General features: G+C 42.0%; 1 protein-coding gene across 1 annotated transcript in view; it reads right to left on the bottom strand.

The window, feature by feature from the left end:
- The window catches only part of reps1 (RALBP1 associated Eps domain containing 1), a 78,401-nt gene that overhangs the window by 35,020 nt on the left and 24,951 nt on the right, over window positions 1-18,430 (bottom strand). Inside the window, exons 4-7 of the mRNA XM_034162675.1 lie at window positions 17,054-17,216; window positions 12,508-12,638; window positions 9,641-9,803; window positions 9,498-9,561 (exon numbers count right to left, since the gene is read on the bottom strand). Of these exons, the coding sequence (XP_034018566.1) occupies window positions 9,498-9,561; window positions 9,641-9,803; window positions 12,508-12,638; window positions 17,054-17,216 (521 nt within the window). The remainder of the gene's footprint in view (window positions 1-9,497; window positions 9,562-9,640; window positions 9,804-12,507; window positions 12,639-17,053; window positions 17,217-18,430) is intronic.

Here is an 18,430-nt window from a genome sequence, read left to right as displayed (position 1 = left end):
TTTACCTCCCAGCTTAGCAACGAAATGCAGCGAATATCCTTCATGTCTTACTATAGCAACGCGTTATGGACAGTAACTATAAATAACAATTTTGGAGTTTTCAGCTTTCACGTAGCTTTTAATGAATCATGAAAATATAACAAGCACTGACCTGCGTGGTTTTTATTACAACCATTTGACATCATAATGCAGAAATAAATGCACAAGTTCAACATTTTTAGTGAAATATCATGATGTGAACATAGGATTTAAGCTGCTCTCACACCTGCTCGTGTTTAGCACTGAAAATTAAAACTCAGCACATCTGGGCTGCTTTCCCCTAGCAGCTTCAACATTCGGTGCAGAGTCCTCTCAAGCAGGCTCGCTGCACTGAAAAAGTAATTTCTTACAGAGCTCAGTCACAACCACCAACCACCTCGGCTCAATCTGTGCTCAGCTCGAGACATCTCACAGCAAAGCGCCTTCAACTCAACACAGCTTTGTTTTATTCTTTACATGCATGACATAAAAACTGTGCCACACACTTACCGCTGCCCGTCCTCTTTAGTTCCATCTCCTGCATGTGGATCTTACTGGGTGTCATCCGGATGGGAACTGGGTGGACAATGGCCGTGTCCTGTGCAGACCAACACACATGAGAAGAAAAAAGATTTACAAAGAGACATAGGTTGATTCCACTGTGAGAGATTAACTTGTATCTGTGTACATGGTCAGACCAAACAAACAGTCATTTTATCAGCAAAGCTACACAATCAGAAAACATTCGGCCATGACCTTTGCTGCAGTATAACATGACTGTTGCATATGTCACCAGACAGCCAACATGCACAACTTCACCACTACTCAGGATCAGAGTCTGTGCTACAAAATTTGTAACTTTACAACATCAACAGCTCTGCCAGTCTTGCGTGCTGACTGGATAGTGTGCAGAGGTGACAGTATGCCAATGCATTTTCTGTTAGCCTCATCTTTTATGTAAAACTATAAATAAAAAAAAAAGAGCATAATGGCAAAGTTTTCCACCTTTCTGGCACACAGTGGGCGTGGCCTCACCCAATAACACATTTCTTCTTTGAGAGGCTGTCTGCTGAAGTATGCAACAACTTTAAAAGGCTGTCGGGGTCTTTTTGATGCATGAACCCAAATACACAAATATCATACACGTTACTGGTACCAATGAACACCAAGGTTAAAAGCACTCACCCTACCCCCACCCCCAATTATGGAGAACGGTTATTAACTTTTATCTACAGTGAAATGTTTCAAGAGATTCTTGGTGGTGGAACAATGCTGCGTTCAGGGATTTTGTAAAGGTTCCACAAAGTGTCACCTGCAGCTGCTCTGTAATGTTGGGAAAACTCCAAAACTCAGAACTTCACTGTTCACTATTTTTCTTTCATGTTCGTCTTCAATACAGGGCTATAATGGAGGCAAATTTTTTTTTTTACTTTTATGTCAGTCCGAATGCAGCACTGCTGCATCACCAATGAAATGCTTGAATCAGAGTTCAACAGCATTTCTGATTGCAAATAAAACATGAATCTGATGCATCATATTGCATCGTTCTAAGTTTGTACCAAACTAAAGTGATGTCAGTAGAAAGGCAAGTAAAACTACTTTCACTCTTTACCGTTTTTGCAATTTAGAAAATAAATAATTGGCAGTAACACATTTCATACGTGTATATTTTGGGAACAAACCAAAATTATTTAAATGTGTATTTCTTTTTCTTTAAAAAAAGAACACAGTGCTGCAAGCATGCTAGTGTCCGTTAAACATCAAGTGCCGTCAGATGCGGTGCACAGGTATGCATTCACAGCCAGCAAGGGCAGAGTTTTGGTCATCATCTCACTGAAAACAATGCAACAATTCCGTTACTGTCTGTCGCTTACAGCCAACAGTAAATGCGCATCGGGCCGATTCTCCTGCCAATATATTGGACACCTAAGGTGCCAGTGAGATTGCAAAGAAAAACAATGGGCGGGGAAGAAGCTGCAGAGTACTATGGTACATGGGGCTAACTTTAAGCGTATGGAGAGGCTTTTATCCCGCCACTTGCAAAACATCTTTGCTTCCATTAGAAGATGACAAACTAGTTCTGAAGTAGTGAGAGCATTTGCAGCTGAGGTGTACACTTTCTGAAACAGCCTGAGAACCCAACGCACCTCAATAACTTGCTGAATATCACAGCAAGTACATCCACACAGGTACTGCGAGTACTGTGCTGAGTGGAAGCAGAGTTTCAGGTAGGGCTGGGAATCCAAAACAAGTCCTGCTGAGAACTAGTTTTAAATTGTCCGAGCAAACCAGAATGCATGTCTCTGAGGATATTTATTCTTTTGACTGTGATCGTTTGTAAAAACCCACGTCATGACTGCAAAACTCTGTGCCGAACGTTAAACTCTGTGCCTGTGCACTACTTGCACCAAGGAATAGTTAGAGAAGAAGAAGCAATCCGATGCATGGCTTTGTTTCATAAACAAAATAATAATAACAGTGCTATAGTGCTGTGGGAGGTGATGCGGGATTATGGAGTGAGGGCGGTTCCTTCACAGGGCCATACAATCTGTACTCACAAAGCAAGAGCTGTGTTTTTGGTGCTCGGCAGTAAGTCGGGCTCGTTTCGGTGGGGGTTGGCCTCCTCCAGCGCTGCACCTTGTCGCCAATCCTGCTTGTGATATTCATGAACAGGATATCGAGGCGTAGTCGGGGGAAGAGGGTTTCCAGTTTGGTGGGCTCAGGGTCTCATCGCTGCGTTTTGCAGATGATGTGATCCTGTTGGATTTATCGGCCTGTGACCTCCAGCACTCACTAGATCAGTTCACAGCCAAGGTGTTAAAGCACTGGGATTGAGGATCAGACACCTCGAATCTGAGGCCATGGTTCTCGCAGGAAACTGATGGATTGCCTAACTCTGTGTAGGGATGTGGTGTTGCCCCAAGGGAAGGAGTTCAAGTAGCTCGGGGTCTTGTTCACGAGTGGGGGGGACAATGAAGCGTGAGATTGGCCGGAGAATCGGCGCAGCAGGGGTGGTATTACATTCGCTCTACTGTACGTGTGATGAAAAGGGAGCTGAGCCAAAGCGAGCTCTCAATCTACTGTCAATTTTCCTTCCTACTCTCACCTATGGTCATGAGGGTTGTGTCGTGGCCAAAGACCGAGATTGCGGGTACAATTGGCCGAAATGGGCATGGGTGGCTGATGTCTCCCTTAGAGATAGGGTGAGCAGCTTGGTCATCGATGAGGAGCTCGGAGAAGAGCTGCTGCTCCTTCACATTGAAAGGATCCAGTTGAGGTGGTTTGGGCATCTGGTAAAGATGCCTCCTGGGCACCTCCATCTGGGAGGAGACTCTGGGGAAGGACCCAGGACTCGGAGAGTCTATATCTCCACACTGCCCTGGGAACGCCTCAAGATCCCCCAGTCAGAGGTAGTCAATGTGGCCTGGGAAGGGAAGTCTGGGGTCCCCTGCTGAAGCTGTTTCCCCCACGACCCGATCTCGGATAAGCAGTTGAAGATGAGTGATGAGAGTGAGTGCTATATATAATGTCTGCAAAAATTTTTTTTTTTTTTCTTTCAAGAAAGTGCCACTGCTTTCCAACTTAGCAGGTTGTCTGTTACTGAAGGTAAATATCATCACCTTCCTAAAATAACACCTAAGTCATGTTTTGGAAAATATGACTTAGGCCATTATTTTAGGAAGGTGATGATATTTTATGCTGCTCTAACATTAGCGACACATAAGCAGGCTGCGTAGAATTCATCTGTGAGTAAGAAAACCTAAACAAAAACATATTCTATCATTTCATACATTTCTGAAGATGGCTGAATGTTACTGCAGACAGTTGAGTAAGCTACAGTCAACTGACTGACTGGCCAATCAGCTCCTGGCCAGCAAAAACCTTTCACACAGAAGAAAAATTAGCAGCTGATAATTTGAATTGAAAACTGCTCCAGAATCAATAAGGAATCTGACCAATAAGCATACTCGATAAAAGTGCTGGTCTCAATATAATCTTATCAATCCTCTATATTCTGGTGTTCCGATGTATTCTGGTTCTGACTCTATACAATGTTTGTACATACTGGATGTTGGGTAGGCTTCTGGAGTCCAACAATTTGGGTGACTTGGTGAGGAAAGGTTCACTGACCTTGACATCATGGGCGATGCTGTGATCTTTGCGGGAGTCAGAATATCTGGGTTTGTGACTGTCCTAAGATCCAGGCTTTCAACAACTTCCTGGATGCAGTCATCAGATGTATAGCCATTTGTGGTGACAATATTGACCTCGAATGATACATTTATCTCTGCAGTCACATTCACGTCTCTCTAGGTCCTCAACTTTTTGCATCAGAGTCGCCCGTAATAACCTTATGGAGGTATGAGTTCACTAGACAGAGGTGTGTGGCGATGTTCATCCTGCAGTCAAACAAAGGTCCAAGTTTTGAGGGTTATGTGATACCAGACTTTCTGCTTGTTTATGAGATTTGTGTCCTAACCAGTGACCTAAGGAGAATACTTGATGAATTTGGTACTAGATGCCAAATAATTCTACAGAGAATCGTTTGGCACTGCTGAAATAACTTTGTGTTAAACAAGTCCTTGAAGAGACTGAAATAAGATGGTCTACTTGCATTTTGAGGGATCCTCAGTTATGGCACAATGTGACGCGCTTCCCTGTCTATTCAATGCGCAGGTGCCTCATTGCTGAGGACCAAACAAATTGACAATGCCAAGGCGACACCCATGTTTCACCTGGCTGTGGCAAACAGACTGTTAATGCTGGCAGTTAGGGATGGAATGGAGGTCTGCCTTGGGTGGTGGCCATCCAGGACTACCCACTGCAGTTCTGTGGTGTGGTGGATGCGGCGACATGTGCCACCAGCGCAAGTCTTAATTATTGTTTTCAGAATATTGCCTGAAAAAGTATTAATAGTTATCTCCATCAGCTCCACTATGTAACATATAATTAAACAATATAAAACATCACTGTTTGAAATAAATGTGTAAAAGTCGGTTATCTCTATATTTCTGCTTTCGTCATATTCCATTTCCACTATCCTGTGTGTTGCACATGCTTTTTGTGGTCTGTAAAATTGATTACTGTAATGTTTTGTTTTCTGGTTTACCACACAAGATGTCCGCAGGTGATTCAGAACACAGCGGCATAAATCTCGAGCAAAGCTTGAAATTTTGATTATATGACCTCAAAGCGGTGCTGAGGGAAGGGGGGGGTTACTTGCCTGAGGGCTAATCACTTCAAAAAGTACTGACAGTTCAATACACATTTTGTCGCTACACAATTTTGCAAACATACTCGCAGCACTGCATATGGATTGGGGAGGGAGACCCCCGCACTGTATAATATTGAACAAATGCACTGGTGATTGTGGGCGAAAGGTGTCGTCCAACACAAGCTAAGCCAGTCAAATCACAACACCACAGTTTGAATGCAATAAAAGAACAAAACCAAACATGCAGTGACAGTGTCATGAAGAGATTCTGTGACAAGAGGCAAGAGAGAAACGACAGAAAAAAGGCAAGAGAGGAAGTTGAGATGATCCATAGAGGGTTAATATCGTTCATGCTTACTAAGTGATTGACTTACAGGGTCAGCTGGTGCAATGTTAGAGTCAAATTGGGTCAGAGTTTGTGAGCTGGAGGAGCGCTCGCTAAACGTCTCCCACTGCTGCAGGAGACAGACAGAGTGAGAAAAACAAACAAACAACAAAAAAACATGTCAGTCAGCCAAGTGCAGTGACATCACACATTACATCATCAGCCTGAGCCACAGTGACGTGGAATCAGAGCGGGCACCAAACAAATCATCCACATTCAGCCAATGTGCCGACTTTGACGGCTGCGGCTACAGTTACAGGAAATGAGAGGAGACAACTGGATTACACTCGATAACAGACAGGGGATGTGGAAATCAAATGTGGGTGGACGCATAAAGACAAGTCAACTTTACCAATTAAACACTGAAGACAAATCGAATGCAAGCAGAGCAAATGGAAACCAACATGCTGTTTGCAGTCTGAGCTGCACCATGTGTGTGTGGGTGGTGTGTGTGTGTGTGTGTGTGTGTGTGTGTGTGTGTGTGCACATGTGCATGTCGAACCTCGTTGCTCTGGTTCATCTCTGGCCAGGCCTGGTTGAGTGACGGCATTGAGGGAGACTTGCTGGGCGTGACTTCCAACCGGCGAAGCGAGTATCCGACGTCTGTGACCGGCTCCGGCACTTCTGTGCACAAGACTACACGATTAGCCAGCTTCAATCGCTGGCAACAAAACATACAAGTAAACTGAATTCTACCAGTATTTTAAAATGTGGCTTCATTTTAGCTGTCAAAGTCGCAAAGTAACGGTGCTATAAGCCTAAACTTCAGGCAGAAACAGTCTGGTCCATACGTATTTGGACAGAGCTTTGCCTTTGCGCACCACTACAATGGCGCTGAAACAAAATGAGGTTTGCAATATAGACTTTCAGCTTAGTTCAAAGGGCTTTAACAAAATATACATTTTAAACGCGTCCCTAAATTTTCAGAAGTCCACATCAATGAATAAACTACATTTTAGGATTTTTTTTATAAAAATTCATTTTTGCAGCCAGTTTCCTTACATACAGTAGTGTTCAGAATAATAGTAGTGCTATGTGACTAAAAAGATTAATCCAGGTTTTGAGTATATTTCTTATTGTTACATGGGAAACAAGGTACCAGTAGATTCTCACCAAATCCAACAAGACCAAGCATTCATGATATGCACACTCTTAAGGCTATGAAATTGGGCTATTAGTAAAAAAAAAGTAGAAAAGGGGGTGTTCACAATAATAGTAGCATCTGCTGTTGACGTTACAAACTCAAAACTATTATGTTCAAACTGCTTTTTTAGCAATCCTGTAAATCACTAAACTAGTACTTAGTTGTATAACCACAGTTTTTCATGATTTCTTCACATCTGTAAGGCATTAATTTTGTTGGTTTGGAACCCAAGATTTTGCTCATTTACTAGTGTGCTTGGGGTCATTGTCTTGTTGAAACACCCATTTCAAGGGCATGTCCTCTTCGCATAAGGCAACATGACCTCTTCAAGTATTTTGACATATCCAAACTGAGCCATGATACCTGGTATACCGATACTCAGGCCCAACACCATAGTAGGAGAAACATGAACCATATCATGATGCTGGCACCACCATGCTTCACTGTCTTCACTGTGAACTGTGGCTTGAATTCAGAGTTTGGGGGTCATCTCACAAACTGTCTGTGGCCCTTGGACCCAAAAAGAACAATTTACTCTCATCAGTCCACAAAATATTCCTCCATTTCTCTTTAGGCCAATTGATGTGTTCTTTGGCAAATTGTAACCTCTTCTGCACATGTCTTTTATTTAACAGAGGGACTTTGCAGGGATTTTTTGCAAATAAATTAGCTTCACACAGGCATCTTCTAACTGTCACAGCACTTACAGGTAACTCCAGACTGTCTTTGATCATCCTGGAGCTGATCAATGGGTGAGCCTTTGCCATTCTGGTTATTCTTCTATCCATTTTGATGGTTGTTTTCCGTTTCTTCCACACGTCTCTGTTTTTTTTGTCCATTTAAAGCATTGGAGATCATTGTAGATGAACAGCCTATAATTTTTGCACCTGCGTATAAGTTTTCCCCTCTCCAATCAACTTTTAATCAAACTACGCTGTTCTTCTGAACAATGTCTTGAACGTGCCATTTTCCTCAGGCTTTCCAAAGAGAAAAGCATGTTCAACAGGTGCTGGCTTCATCTTTAAATAGGGGACACATGATTCACACCTGTTGTTCCACAAAATTGACGACACACTACTACTACTACTATTATTGCGAACACCCCCTTTTCTACTTTTTTTTTACTAACAGCCTAATTTCACAGCCTTAAGAGTGTGCATATCATGAATGCTTGGTCTTGTTGGATTTATGAGAATCTACCGGTACCTTGTTTGCCATGTAACAATAAGAAATATACTCAAAACCTGGATTAATCTTTTTAGTCACATAGCACTACTATTATTCTGAACACTACTGTAAGTCAGGGGAATGGATATGTGAACATTTTCTAGTTACTCACTATGTCTGACTTCCGTTTACATCAATCATTTAGAAATACACACAGTACAGTAAATATGTCTGGACTAAGCATGTGAGGGAAACCACCAAAACACTGTAATACATCTGAAGGAGTTATAGCCTACTGTAGCCATGGCTGGTGAAACTGTGCATAATTCAGGTTTTGGCAGTTGCATCATCAGTGACTCAACCTCCCATGTGCCTTTGGCAAAATGCATATGAAATTTTAGATAGCAGTTAAGAAAATTCTTGTCTGTGCCACTTCGACCACACAAGATGTATAACTGGTGATTCAAGGAACAAAGGTAGCACAATGCACAGTTTCTCCAGGCACAGAAGCCTTTAGCTCTTTCAGGGTTGCTCTGGGTGGCTTCCCTCACTCATCTTAGTTTTTGAAACTGCTTAGTGCGGACAAATTTACCACACAGCTTCACCATACAGTTAGTATCTCTCTGTAAATGACGAACATGATGTCTAACACAAGGCTGTTTAATCCTTATATTTAGTGTGCAAAATTATTTATGGCCTCTGAAAACAGGCACCAGCTGTAAAAACAAAAAAAAAATAGTTGTAATTTATAAATGTAATACTTTGTTTAAACCCATTAAATCAAATCTGGACATCTATACTACAAACACATCTGGATTGGTTCAGCTCTACTGTGGTGGAGCTGAGAGGCAAAAATTCCCAAAAATAAATAAATAAATTTGTGACTACATACACTTACTGTTGGCCCTACACTACTTTATTACCTTTACATGTTGTGGTAAATACTTTAAATAAAAATGAACTTCTCACTGTATAAATATTTGTGGAATCTCAGGAGAAATACTGATTTGCAACACTGTCATCATACAGAATTTTGGAGTTATGCCCACGTGTGGGAAGCTCGGTGAGGGAACAATAACGAGTCAGTGAGGCTGTGTACCTGCTGAGTCATCCAGGTCAATCAGCTTTGGCATCAGGCTCTCAGGCAGCTTCTCGGGGAGGTCGTAGCCGTTTTTCCTAGCCACAACCAAGTGGGAAAGCAGCACAAAACTCATCCAAGGTCAGCGCGCCGTCTTTATCGAAGTCCGAAAGTTCCCTAGAAACGTGCATCAAGACAAAATCCTGGCAAGTGACCACGACAACCAACAGCAGCAAAGACAAACAATGTGCACCGCTTGATCCTGCACAAATAAACCTGGTTATTAAGCAACAATTAATGTGCAACATTTTGTTTCTCTTCAGATCCAGCTGTAGTGTTCTTCTGGCCATCTAGAACTGCACAATACCTTAATGTCCTACCACAAGATAATCAAGCTTTTAAACATGTAACAGTCACTGCAGTCCAGGTATAGAGTTCAAAGACAAAACCGAACAAGACGTTCAGGATTAGTAAACTACAAATTTCTCACCAAATGTGCGACAGCTCCAGTATTGGTAGCTTAGATTTGGTGAAGAACTCTTTTGCTGCTGAACCTGCAACACAGTAAAAGCAAAGAAGAGATGATGACATCAATCTGTGCTTCTACAAGGCTCCGTGTGTCCGTTTTCCTACCCGGTATGAATCCGTTTAGGTCCGGCTGGATGGTTTTGAACTGGTTAATATAATACTGTCTCTGCTCATCTGTGATTTTCCACGGGTCATCGTAGGTACTCGACTGCCTCTGGATCTCATTGGTCATCGCTGCTGAGGCCACTGTTCGTACTGTTGTGCTTTCCTATGGTAAACCATGAACATTTAGAGAATGTGACAAATACAATAAATAAAAAAATAACACTATGGACATTAACGCTGGCATGAAACATGAAATACAGATCTACTATACAATACCACATAGTTTGAATTTCTTAATGACTGATGGAAATGAAGCCCAAGAATATGTTCATTAGAGGTGTCACGGATTGGATACGGTGTTTAAATCACAGATCGGGCAAGTCTGTGGGCTCTGCGCAAAAAACAAACAAACAAAAAAAAAAAACACTAACTACTGTGCTTTCCATTTTTTAAATAAGGAACTTTTCCAATTGCAATGACCAGCATTAGTGAATAAAAACAGCCTGTCAAAATCACCATAAGTTAAAAAGGGAGACAAAATGATCTGAGATATTGTAACGTCAAATTTATGTACTTATCTTTTAATAAACACAGGAGATGAGGATATCTACATTGTCTGGTAAGAAGGTAACAATAATCATTTAACTCTAACCAAGGTTCAAATTATATAGTGGTTTTCAGGGGCGCCCCATTTGCAGTGAATTCTAATACCCCCATCACACAGCTAGAATCAGGCATGGCATCAGAATGGCGTCAGAATGACAAATAGGCGCACATCCGAAAAGTGTCGATTTCAGTTCTAAAACGTCTAACAAGCCATCTGCAATAGTCCACACAGCTGGTCAAAACCAGTCAGCCGCCACAAGTGTGTTGCACATGTTCAAAACCCTCCAGGCACCGTTGAGATGGACACCTATCAGACGGCGGTCCATGTGCAATCTGAGGACCATCTGACCGCAATTTACATATTCCAATGACGGCAAGACGGGATCTGAAATGATTTGAGCGCATATGAGGGAACCTCGAGATGGATCTGGCACAGCAAAGCCTGCCAGTATGACCTGCACGTGCCACGTATAATAATGCCCCCCCCCCCCCCCCCAGAGCACAAGGAACTGTTGAAATGTATGTGGCACACTTCATCATGATAAGGATTATGAAGTATTATCATGTACAATGAATGTGAACAGCAGCTATCAAACCGAAAGCACCGTGCGCTACTGTGTGCACGCCGCCGCAAATCTGAACAGGCTGTTATTTCCACAACAGACCTTAGAGTACAGATATTTGTCCATTCCTCCCCATGGGCGAGTTCAATAATGTGAATACTGTCTCCATCATAACTGTATATAACATGGGCAGCTGCGCCTCTCCGTGGTGCACAGTAATGCGTAATTGCACGCATCAGGCTCAGAGCTGAACGGATCTCACGCTGTTAAAAATGATAAACTTCTAACTCTGTAGGAGATATAACATGGAACTGTTGTGGCCAGGCTGTGACAGCATTAATAAACATGAATCTCACCTCCAACAGTGGTCCAGGAGTGTTTCACAGCGCGGATGTGGACACTTCATCCACACCTGCCTTCATGCAGGTGTGGACGAAGTAATCCGGATGCATTCTGACACTGCTGACTCCGCCTCTTTTCCTCCTGACTGCGTCGTATTATGGCAATATTTGCTGTGTCGGGCATGGTTCCTGCACATTCTTGCTATGTGTGACAGGGACTTAAGAAATCCCAAGCATGAGCACAAGTGTACCGCAGTGCAGCCAATAACAGAGTTAACCATTCCATTACTACTGCAAGCAGTAAATATCAGGAATATACGTATATATTTTTTTAAATCGACAACAACAACAGTACAAGAATCATTTAAGTCCACAGAAGTGAGGAGAGGATTCACCCACGTAACCTGTTTCGATACCTATTGTCAGTAACAGTCACAGCAGAAAATTCCTTCTCACATTCAGCTGAGGTGGACAAGTATGTGAGAACTGCTTTTTGGAGTTTTACCAGCGTTTTCCCGGCAGTCTGTTTTGCAGTTACCAATCCCACGTCGTCTTTCACCAAATTCAGCCCACTTAATGAGGAGCTCATTCAGCTCCAAAAATCACGTGGAGAGCTGCACAGTGACATAGGTGCTTTTTGATGGATACAGGTGTTTGAAAAATGTAATGTAGTGACCGAATACACACACACACACACAATGCTGACATAGTTTTACTTAAAGGAATGTCAATGTACAAAAAATAAAATACATACACCCCATAACACAAAAGGGGACATTTTTCAGGGATCCCCCTAAACATCTCTGGGGAGGCTTTGAAAAGGAACTTGTGTCCTTTTCAGGGGAGCAGGGCTCCTCTTGGCTTCCCTGTAATTCAAACTATGTTCATCAATATTTTTGGATAAATACATTCACTCTTACCCACTTAAAGAAAATCATTCGGATTAGTGGTCATGCCAAGCGGACACAGAAAAAGTCGGGAACACTTCAAAAAATAATAACTGATAAATCTCTAATATTAATAAACAAATAAAATGCGTGGATACTTTTATATATATATATATATATATATATATATATATACACACACACACACATAAACAGCTTGATTAAAAGCAGTGATAAAGTTATTTTTATTGAATATTACTGTGTTTTATTTAGGGGAAACATTAACAATGTGGTAATCGATTAGTTTTTCCACAGAATTAAAGGACTGGGGTGGAATAAGAATGCCAAGACATTGCAAATTAGATTTGTTTATTGTTGACCTACATGAGTATCTGCATATTTCTCTAAAGTACTACACATCTGATGAGCTCAAGGGCAAAGACTGCAACACGCGTTTAATGATGCCCTACCTGGACTGATGAAGGATGCATTGCTGGAAGTGTGCTGGATGGTGGAGTGTCTGCTGTGAAACTGACCCAACTTTCCTGACTTGGTAGAGGTGGCGAGTGGGAGGACCACATTCCATCACCAGACACCGGCCCTGGGCATCAAGAGAAGACACAACACTATAAAACTGTATGAACATGCACATCAGAAAATACTTAGCAGGTTATATGTTGGGATGTCATCGTTGTTTCTCACCTGACAAACTGCACAAACTGTCTTTTTAAAACTGCATTATGTAAAACTACATACTTCAAGATGCTTACAAACACAAGATACACATTCAGTGCTAGTTCCTAATATGTACAGTGCTGGAATGTCTGCAAACAATCCAACAGTGTCTGACACAGTTTTAATTATTGAAGCCTCCCATGTGACATTTTGAACATACTGGGGATGATGTAAGTGAGAAGCAGCTTCATTGTCCACACCTAATGTACCGTCAACTCTGCCGAGAACATTACCTCTTATTGCTGTGGGATTGAAAGGAAAAAAAAAATTAAACAAGGCCCAGGTCAGGATCTATTTTTTTTTTTTTATTGCTTCCCCACTGACCCAGACTGAAGATGCAAACAGGTTACAGCTGTGAGGAAGCAACCAACTATATGCAGTCATCTCTGCAGCAAGCGGTTCATTTCTTGTTTGCCTTTCTAAATTGACATAAAACAGTCATGTCCAATTTACACTGGATGTGCAGTTATCCAGACACTGCAGCTTTTATGGAGCCACAGCAGCATCATTCCAAACATTTTCTGTGCACAAGCACCATGTGTTGGCTCATTATGCAGCATTCACACCAGTTATTGTGGAATCACTGTCCACAGCTGCAGCAGATGGCAAATAATGACTACTATGACAATTTCTTACATGTTGTATGAAAAAAGGAAGCGCCAACTCTGATCGATGTGATCACAATTTTGCCGCTGTGAGCACACCTGATGCAGTCAGATGTCCTAAAGGAAGCAGAATAGGTCCTGTTGACCATTTGGCTGGAAAACAACTTGGGAATACCAGGAACTCAGAGCATGTCTCTCCATGAATATCTGGAGTTGCCTCAGGAAGAGCATCCGGTACACAGTTTACTACTTGTGAGACACGCCACCTTGCCTTTAAACCCAAGCACATCCACCCATGCAGCACCCCACCTCTCTCTCTCATCACAATACATTGAGGGAACATCATTACTGTGAAGAAAAGTGGTGGAAGCTTTCACTGTGCATGATAATTTTATTGATAGCCTGGGAGGTTTACCCAGGGTGTCATCCCTGATCTGCTTTAGAGATATAACGGAGGCAAACTGTTAACTGAGGACAAGTAAACAGACTACATTTCTACAGCGCTTTACAATAATCCCTCACATTAACTGATTCACAAACACATCAATGTAAGGATGCAGCCATACAAGGCAGTCAACTGCACACCAGGAGCAACTTTGGGATTAAGGATCTTGCCAAAGGGCACTTTGTCATTTTCTGGTCTGACAGGGATTCAAATCCAGTCACAAGTCCACTGCTTTTATCCACATCCCCTCCATGCTGTCTCAATGCTGGGGTCACCAAAAATTTACTTCATTGGCATTTTCTCTTTGAAGACATGTACAACTAAAACTTAAAGAAAAAAAAAAATATCTACTCTGTCCAATAAATAAATAAATAAATTAAAAATGCCAGACAGGGTCTCTGTTCAATTTGTGGTAACTGATATTACAACCATAAATCAGAAAAGGTTGGAAAATGGTGTTAGGGGGGACTTTACATTTACTTACTTCATTGCAGACAGTATGAACCAAAGATATTTCATGTTTTTTTTCTTTCTGATTAACTTCATCTTATTTGTTAATATACATCCATTCCTTTATTTCCAGCCTGCAACACACTCCAAAAACATTTACCACTTTGTAACGTTGCCGTTTCTTCTAACAACGTTCATGGTGCATCCTGAGAGTATTTGCAGCGCTTTACATTTGCCAAATTTTGTTTTGTTACAGCCTTATTCCAAAATGGATTTTTCCCTCAATATTCTACTCACAGCACCTCATAATGACAACATTAAAAAATTATTTTTTTTTTTGCTAATTTATTGAAACTAAAAAAAACAAAAAACAAAAACAAAACAAAGAAATCACATGTACACAAGTATTCAACACCCTTTGCTCAATACCTTGTTGATACACCTTTGGTCTTCTTCAATATGATGCCAGAAGCTTGGTGCACCTATCTATGTAGTTTTGTCCATTCCTCTTTGCACCACCTCTCAAGCTCCATCAGGTTGGATGAGGAGCGTCGGTACACAGCCATTTTCAGATCTCTCCAGAGATGTTCAATCGGATTCAGGTCTGGGCTCTGGCTGGGCCCCTCAAGGACATTCACAGAGTTGTCCTGAAGCCACTCCTTTGATATCTTGGCTGTGGGCTTAGGGTCATTGTCCTTCTGAAAGATGGACCATCACCCCAGTCTGAGGTCAACAGCGCTCTGGAGCAGGTTTTCATCCAGGATGTCTCTGTACATTTCTGCATTCATCTTTGCCTCAATCCTGACTAGTCTCCCAGTTCCTGCCGCTGAAAACATCCCCACAGCATGATGCTGCCACCACCATGCTTCACTGCAGGGATGGTTCCTGGTTTTCTCCAAACATGATGCCTGGCATTCACACCAAAGATTTCAATCTTTGTCTCTTCAGACCAGAAAATTTTGTTTTTCCTGGTCTGAGAGTCCTTCAGGTGCCTTTTGTCAAACTCCAGGTGGGCTGCCATGTGCCTTTTACTAAGGAGTGGCTTCTGTCTGGCCACTCTACCATACAGGCCTGACAGGTGGATTGCGACAGAGATTGTTGTCCTTCTGGAAGGTTCTCCTCTCTCCACAGAGGAATGCTGGAGCTCTGACAGAGTGACCATCGGGTTCTTGGTCACCTCCCTAACTAAGGCCCTTCTCCCCAATCACTCAGTTTAGACATGCGGCCAGCTCTAGGAAGAGTCCTGGTGGATCTGAACCTCTTCTGTTTACATGATGGAGGCCACTGTGCTCATTGGGACATTCACAGCAGCAGAAATGTTTCTGTACCCTTCACTAGATTTGTGCCTTGAGTCAATCCTGTCTTGGAGGTCTACAGACATTCCTTTGACTTCATGCTTGGTTTGTGCTCTGACATGCTCTGTCAGCTGTGGGACCTTATATGTAGACTGGTGTGTGTCTTTCCAAATCATGTCCAATCAACTTTATCCCAGGTGGACTCCAATTAAGATGTTGAAACATATCGAAGATGATCAGTGGAAACAGGAAGCACCTGAGCTCAATTCTGAACTTCATGACAAAGGCTGTGAATACTTATGTACATTTGATTTGCAAAAATCGCCCAAAACATTTTCACATCATTATTATGGGGTATTGTGTGCAGAATTTTGAGTGAAAAACTAAATTTCTTCCATTTTGGAATAAGGCTGTAAAATAAAATAATAATAATAAAAAAAAAAAAACACAACAGACATTTGTTCCTAAACAAGATCTGGAATATTGATTTGTGTGACCACAATACACATCTACTGTGTGATGGGCCAACCCAGTTGCATTTGAGCCTAGAGAAGTGCAAGGTTAACATAAGGCTGCTTTTCTGCACATTAAAGCTTTAAGTGGTATTTTTGAATGTAACTCCATATAGTAGTGCTTGACAAAGGTTTTTTCCACAAAGTAATTCCTCGCCCATGTGGTTATATCAGCTATTGATGAACAACAGTCCCTGATGCAGTGCTGTCTGAGGAACCAGAGATCATAGGTGTTCAGCTTAGGCCTTGTCCTTTTACACATTAAAATTCCTCCTTGATATTCCTGCTTTAAAAACAAGGGGGAAAGTAAACATGCAAACACTTCCAGCCTCACAATCTACCTCAAAAGATTTAAGTTGCTCGATACTGATCAAACTAACTGGTGGGAGTAGTTTGGATTCCAAAAGAGGAATGTCGCTCAGAAGTCAGCAATCTGCAAAACATGTTGCCAACCCACTGCTGTAAAAAACAGCTCAACAGTGAAATTGTCTCACCACTTACAAACTAACCATAGCAAATAAGATAAACAATATGAAACTCTGAGTCTCTGTTGCCCAATAAAAGCCGAGATAAGTTTAGGTGCCTGCACAACACACTCAGAAAATCATTTGCACTTGTGATTTTTACATTCATGCTTAAGCTTAAGGAAATAAATAAGAACAATTTTCCTTAAGCATTGTTCCATGAATGTCATCAGTAAGCAGTAATTAATGCCAACTTGTTCAAACACTTCTATAAACACAATTTTGTTATCATCAAAGTCACAAAGAAATAGAGAATTTTTTGTGTCCATATGACAGACATCCCATTAACAAATGAGATGAAATGAGATGGGGAAAAAAAAAACAAACAGTAAATTTCAAAAAGCAGAACTGAATACGGTCATTAAATTTAACAAAGAGCAGTGGCTCAGTGACCTTTAGATAGAGAGATAGTTTATTATAGTCATTTTTATGGCCACATAAATCCTTTACCTGCTTGGGATTCTCTGAATTGTGTCCAGACAGCTCCACTTGCAGTGACGGCTGTCTGTCTGTCTGAATTTCCCCCACTGTGCTGCCGTTTGTGCTTTCTCCAGGAGTGAGGGGAGGTGGGAGGAGAATGATGAGGAGAGACCACCGGGGATGTGGGTTCAGGCTGACAACAGGAAAAACAACAAAAGACTTTAAAGAAAGTGTTTCAGGAATGAAAAATATGAATAATAATATATGAAAGGTCTGTTCTGGCAGCCTGTGCACAGATTTGCTCTGGGTCCTGATCATCAACCATCTAAACAGGTCATTGCTGTAGCCGCACTTCAAAAAGTAGCTTTCTATCTACCGCCACCAGGTGACGTGAGCCTCTGTTCCCAGCACAGTGGCTCCAGCATGCACAGGATCACGCACAGAGAAACGAGCCAAGTGGCCATAATGTCATAGCTGAAGTTCTCTTTTGCAGTCGCCACCTTAGGTCACTGATTATTGTCAAAGTCTCATGGTCATACTGTGTCCATCAACCCCATCAACTCTCCCCGAGCTCCCCGAGACCTGGGCACACCTGCTTACAGACACTCACCTCTCACATTCAACACTTTCACTGCAGACACACTTCTGATGGCTCATTCCAGGAAAACTTTGACAGCCTGGATCTTGGTTCTCAAGTGCTGTGTTCAAAACATCCAATGATCCCAGAGAGTGCACTGTATCTTCCACAAGACAGGTTTAATGAAACTTTTTGTGCTGACAATAACACCAAAGTCCCTGGATTCTATGACCAAAGACTCCATTCATGCAATCAGTCCACAGAGCAGGAGCTACAATACATCCTTAGTGAACAACTTCAGTCCACTGGGTAGGGGAGTGAGCAATCAGACTGCCTCCACTCCACACGGTCTGGCTATGGTGTCCAGCAACTTACAGATGATCCCAAAAATTCTGAAGATGTTCCACAAAGCAACCCAATCCACCAAAAGCAACACTTTGTGAAATCAACACAGGCTGCAAAGAAGTGCTGATCATATTCATGCTTGTATTCACTGACAATTCACAGAGCAACGACTAGGCTGATAGTTGACAGTTCTGGTTACTGAGCAGCAAGTAACTGGAGCTGAATCCTATCGACAATGATGCTTGTAGGTACAGAGTGAAACAGGTCTTTTCTTCCCATCTGCTGCAATGATACCCATCTTTCCAAATAAAAGCAAAGATATATACACCTCCCTGAAGACATTTAGACCCAATGAATGAGGTGTAGGTTTGAAAAACACAGTGCTTGGATTCCCCTGTTAGCAGGCTGTGGGTCAGGAAACATGTGTCACCTGCTCAGAGAACCTTGAACAAATACCTCCTTGTTTACCTGCAGTGCCATCACAG

The sequence above is a fragment of the Thalassophryne amazonica genome, chromosome 21 (assembly GCF_902500255.1).
Source record: "Thalassophryne amazonica chromosome 21, fThaAma1.1, whole genome shotgun sequence".
Lineage (NCBI taxonomy): Eukaryota > Metazoa > Chordata > Actinopteri > Batrachoidiformes > Batrachoididae > Thalassophryne > Thalassophryne amazonica.
Note: the sequence above shows the minus strand (reverse complement) of the source record. Positions and strands in the feature narration are given on the sequence as shown.